This window comes from Poromitra crassiceps (assembly GCF_964638095.1).
Source record: "Poromitra crassiceps genome assembly, chromosome: 1".
In the NCBI taxonomy this organism is placed as follows: domain Eukaryota; kingdom Metazoa; phylum Chordata; class Actinopteri; order Beryciformes; family Melamphaidae; genus Poromitra; species Poromitra crassiceps.
The window spans coordinates 41,562,608-41,568,607 of NC_139623.1; the positions used below are offsets into that span (position 1 = coordinate 41,562,608).

At 44.8% G+C, this 6,000-nt stretch overlaps 1 protein-coding gene across 1 annotated transcript in view; it reads right to left on the reverse strand.

Moving 5' to 3' along the window:
• auts2a (activator of transcription and developmental regulator AUTS2 a) overlaps positions 1 to 5,711 on the reverse strand; it is a gene marked incomplete at its 5' end in the record, with an annotated part of 735,797 nt that extends 730,086 nt beyond the window's left edge. Inside the window, one exon of the mRNA XM_083645781.1 lies at positions 5,421 to 5,711. Within this exon, the coding sequence (XP_083501907.1) occupies positions 5,421 to 5,711 (291 nt within the window). The remainder of the gene's footprint in view (positions 1 to 5,420) is intronic.
• Positions 5,712 to 6,000: the final 289 nt, after the last annotated feature.

Genomic DNA, 6,000 nt, shown 5'->3' on the forward strand with positions numbered 1-6,000 from the left:
GTAAGTATGATTTTGCCAGTTATGCCTTCTTGATATGTACCACTAAAAAACCTCCTCAATAAATGGTCATCTCTGAGTCATTAGACATAGAGACATCGAGACAATCTTCAAAGATGCATATTGCTTCTTTCGTTTGTTTCAAACCTGTATTTACCATGGGAAGGTTTGCCGATTGTTATCATTATCAGTACTTTTAACCTTTATGTACGCAGGCAATGTTTCTTTCTTTCTTTCGTTTTCAGCACCACCGTGCCTCACACTCATTCGGTTGAACAGCTGAGAGCTGTGCGGCACAATAGCAGTGTTCTATTGTTTGCTTGTGAGCAGCAGCTCCACTGGACGAGCTGCGGGTCAGGCACCTTGCTCAAGGACACTTCAAAAGGTAGCTGCTGAGGGAGGGGAAAGTGCGTCTGATTCTTCTTCCAGGCCTGCATCCACCCCCCCAACCCCCCCGGCTCAGGCAGAAATTTGAACCGCTAACCTTTCAGTCACAAGCCCTCTCCTCTCACCTTTAGGCTACCATTGCACTATTTGATATTACGGTCCTCTATTGTAGGGTTGGGCAATTAACCGAAAATGTATCGAAACCGACATGCAGAACCTATCTCGCTTATGTCAATTAATTCAATTAATGAATTTTGGTTAATACTTTCCCCAATACGTGCAACCCTTAAAAGTACTACATCATGTTCAGTCACATGCCACCGCCCGTCCAACTATGTTCAGGCGTTCCCTCGCAGCGTACAGCCCGTTCAGACCATACGCCGAAGCTCAACCTACGCTGAATCCACAAGTTTCATTTCCTTGTTAACACGCGAGGCCGTTCACACCAGCCGCGCGCGTGCCTTGCTCAAGGCATGCTCAAGCGATCGTTCAGGATTCAGTCCTATTTTCCAAGCGTGACGCGTGAAGCATGAAGCTGCCAGGCATGAAGTCAATGGGAGTTGTGGGCGGGTTCAAGGCGTGCCGAGCGAGGTGCAGAGGAAAAGAGAAGGCTTCTTGTGTGACCGATTAGGCATCAGCTCAGCTTGAGCCTGCCTCAAGCTTCACTTCTGCTTATGTTAAGCGGCAGGTGTGAACAAAGGCATACAGCACAAAGCTTCAATCTGAAGAGCAGGCTACTGCAGCGTATAGCACAAAGCTTCAGCCTTTGTTGACACCATACACCAAAGCCACGCTGAAGCTGAGTGTCACGCTACATCGGTCACACAAGAAGCACTCTTTTCCTCAGCGCCTTACTCGGCACGCCTTGCCCCCGCCCACAACTTGCATTGACTTCATGCCTGGCAGCTTCACACTTCCCGCTCACCTGTTAACAAGGACGCCGAAATGAAACTGCTGTGGCTTTGGCATAATGGTGTGAATGAGCTGTTAAGTCTGAAGAGCAGACTACTGCAGCGTACAGCACAAACTTGACCTTGGGAAACAGATGAATCTGGCCAAGGAACAGGTTTGGGAGGAGGTTAGTAAAATGTAGAGCAAAAGACAACCTGAGGACAGAGGGAGAGGTATGGAACTGATCAGTTCATCTACAAGGAGTTTTGTGGGTTTGAGTCATGGTTACAGTCCAGATCCTAGAACAACTATTCGGTATTTCTTCTGTCATCACACTCCAAGTGGCACATGAGACTAACAGGGATAGGAAGCATCCAGCTCCTGATAGGATATTGTCATCATTTGGCCATAACACGACAAACCGCCATATTGAATGCTCTCCAGTAACTCTAGTATTGCAATTTAATATTGTGCTCTTCCTTCACTTCGCTGCTTGAGGGCTCACTGAGATGATAGAGCCTTACTGTTGCCCTGGAGTTCTCACTCACACAAATACGCCTGCACGCACTCACCCACACACTCACACGCACGCATGCACACGCGCACGCACGCACACATACACACGCACGCACACTCACACACACACGCACACACGCACGCATGCACGCACGCACGCACGCACACACACACACGCGCACGCACACGCACGCACGCACACGCACGCGTGCGCACGCCCACACGCACACACACACACACACACACACACACACATACACACGCACGCACGCACATACACACGCACGCATGCACACACACACACACAGTTGTTTTTCTCTTGTTCTTAATTTAACTATGTCCTTTTATTACTATGTGAGCCACTTTGTGACAAACAAGTTTTGTAAAGAGTGCCTTCTAAATAAATTGGATTTATTATTGATTTGATACTGCAATATAATCTGATTTATTACTCTGCTTTTCTTCCATTTGACCGCAGTAAAAAGCTGGAACAAAATCCATTGGGGTAATAGAATGTCAAAATCATTTATACTAATAGCGCATGTATTAAGTTGTAAATCAGTTACAATCAGCCATTCAATAGCTATTATTTCAAGTTTCATTTCATTTCACTGAAAGTTCATAACTTGATAGAACATCATTATGTGCCCAATTAATAGCCTTGTTGAAATGTGAACTAAAGTGTCACAGTACTAGGCATCACTATATTAACACAATATCCAGGGGAAATTGTCATATTTTTACACGTATAACTGTAATTCATGCCAATACTGTATAAAACTGTGAAGATGACGTGAAGAATGCAGCTCTTATGAAAGGGCAATCAAGGTTCTACATACATCAGTGGTTTCCAACCTTTTTTCTCTTATGTACCCCTTGAGCTGTTTCATGCGTGTTGATGATTCTCCTAAATCTGTTCTATTAAACTCATGTTAAACTGTTAGCATCTAACACAACTGATTATTAAATGAATGAACAATAGAGAGCTGCAAGAATGAGTCCGAAAGTATACTTCAGTACCGTTCTTCAGTGGAAAAGTCTATGGGATTTAACATGGGGTTTTTGCTTAAATGCATAAAATAACGTCTGTGTGGTTAACAAAAGTTTATGGGAATGCGAATCTGGGTTCTGCATGATAATCTTCACAAACGTGAATAACTTTTATGGCTTTTGGAACATAAATGCGTTTTGGTTTTTTTACGCGATTTTTATAAAACGCTTCAAAAGGCATAAAGGTTATTCACCTTTGTGAAGAGTATCATGCTGAACAATGAAAATTAATCTTTTTTCTTCATCAATTGATATAGCCTAGGCCCTATACTGACCTTGCATTGTCACAGTCGACAGCTACTCACTTGAAACGTTCCAACATGAATTTGTGCGTTGCTGTGTGACAGAAGTGATAGTCAAAGCCAGCGCTTCAGTAGACAGTAGACATATCCAGTGCAAAATGCTCTGTTGGGAAAGGCTGGTGTTTACTGTAAAATAACAAGAGCTAATGCAGCTACATGTAAGTTAGCATTACAGAGAGAGATGCGGCGTGTGTGTATTTTACAGTGGCTTAGTTGTGAGTCAGAGCTGTTACAGCTTGGGTGCATTCAAAGGAAAATGGAGAGCCAGAGTGCACGATAAATCACTTTGAATAAACCCGTGTAACATGGGTCAAATTGTTGTTGTTTTTCCATTAGGAAGTGTGCGAAAAGCAACTACAGCCCCCTGCTGCTAGCATACTGTACATACATGCACATCCCACATCTAGTCTAATATAATATATATATTATATACATTATATTATATATAAGCCTTTGCTGGCAAACACTTATGAAAACAAACCAAACGGCCTGTCAGTGGCATAGATAGTCATCTCTACCTGCAGCGCCACATTTAAAGCTTGGGGCTTAGAATTCACTTTGCAAACTGGGGGGGAAATCCCCCCTTATGTTCTTCAGATAGGGGGGATTTATAGACTTTGGGGGGGATTTTTTCAGCCGATACGATAACCGGTAAACATCTGCTTCTCCTGTCCGATAACAGATACGATACCGAATAATCATTTCACATTTTTGTTTTTACTTAACCTGTAGTTTATGCACACCTGGGGTATAATGTGATATGAGTGTTTTAGTAAAGTGTATCACTCAATACAAAAAATAAAGGCTTTAATACAACCAAAAGCCGGTGGCTGCTTAGTCTCCAGATAAAACACAATGACAAAAGACGTAGTAATTATTAGACTCTTATTCAGGGATGCAAAGTCATGGATAGTTAAAAAGGTGACAGATACCAGGGCAGACACAAAATCATTCACTTAAGTGCCCTATTTTGGGATGGAAAAGGTGACTCACTGTTACCTAAAGGTGACTAGTTTGCATCCCTGCTTATTCTCTTATTCTTATTCACTTCAGGTTATATTATTTTAGTACAGCGATTTTCTCTTTGCAAATGAGGCAGGCGGCATTCCCTTTGAACTCGACGAAAAAATAATCACTCTCCCACATCTCCTGAAACTGTCTGTGCTCGTCATCAACCTTTCTTTTGTCTTTTGACAGCGACATGTTCACTTCTCAACAAAAGACAACATTTTAGGGTGCACGTTTTTCTTTCCACTTGGTTTTTCACTCGGGTGAACCGAATCAGCAGGCCGCTGGCCTAGAGTGTGAAGCCATGTTGCCAGAAATGCTGACAGTTTCCAGCACAAAGAGTTCAAAACCTGCCAAAATTCACACAAAACCGCCCAAGGAACTGCATATATATGGAAATCTATCTGGCAACCCTGGTGTGAAGTGCTGCTCGGCAGCGCCTCGTCCACACGCCTCGGGAGCGCGCTCTGTGTTTTACAACGAGCGGGGGCCTGATTTCACTATAACTTGATATCAAGTGGCGTGGCGGGCCGTGAGTTTGAAACCCCTGGCGTAAACCATTGTGGGATTACTCCCCCTTTATAAATTGAAAATATGCGGGCATTTCCAAAAAGATGCGTTAATCTCGCAATCCCGTGCCAAATGTTAAGCCCTGAAGCTATACATCTGTTGAACTCCAGCTCAGAGTACAACAACCAAATATGCAGGCAGGAGCCAAATACAGTAGTGGAGCGGCACACTGAGCAGTATACAACAATAAACACATCTTCACACGGTGCTCAGAGCCGTCCAACCAACCCCATCCAGATGCTGCACCAGGGCCTGAAGGTTGGAGACACTCATCCATGCAAAGCTCAAGCCAGAGGGCTGGAGAGCAGCGGGCATTTAAAGGATAAGTTCACCCTAAATTCATTCAGCAGGTTACAGTATCCCAAAGCCACCACCTTCTTGGAGCACCTGGCTACAGTGAAGATTTCAGCTAAAAACAGGGTGTAAATGACATAGTAACCTAACCCTAACCCTCTTTATGTGTGTGTGTGTGTTTTTTTTCTTTTTCGGTTGTCTTTTATGTTTGAAAGTTGGACCACGTCCACTTCAATTGTTCCGGATAATTCTGCAATGGTGTTTTGCTGTGAAACTCCACAAGTGTTTTGTGGACTAAAAAACATCACCGGTCCTACCATCAGGCATGAGGGTGAAAAGATAATGACTCATTCTTCATTTTTGGATGAACTTATCCGTTAAGCATCCCCGAGGTTTAGCACTCACCTCCAGCGCCTCCAGCGTCACGAACCCCGTGATGGAGAAGCCGTCGATGAGGTCCTCTTCGGCGGAAGTAGACTCCTTTCGCTTTCTCCGCGGGGGTCTGGGCCGGGACGAGGGGGGCCGCCTGCCCGCCTCCCGCTCCGAATCAGAGGAGAAGCGGAAGACGGAGCCCCGGACGTGGTTGTTGTTCCTTATCCCATCTGATCGCCGCTCCCGATCCCTCACTGACCTGGACTTCCGCTTTTTGCGGAGGCCACTGGCTCGAGGGCCATCCATGTCCTTGAGAGAGAACATCGAGAGAAACCCTCCTCTTGTCGAGAATCAAGTCCTTCGAGGGCCAACCACTGGCACCGCTGAACCTCCACTCGTGTAAGTAACTCCAGAGGAGAATTCCCGCAATATCCGAGTGAACGTTGATATCAACGTATTAGATCCAAGGTAACCATGTAATATCCAATGAACAGAGCCTTGTGCAGAAAACGTGAAGCTGCATCAAGTCACTGAACACCCAACTAGGTTCCGAGCAAAGATCCCCAAAGGCAGCCCATGAAATCCAATGACAGTGGTGTCAAACAATCTATGA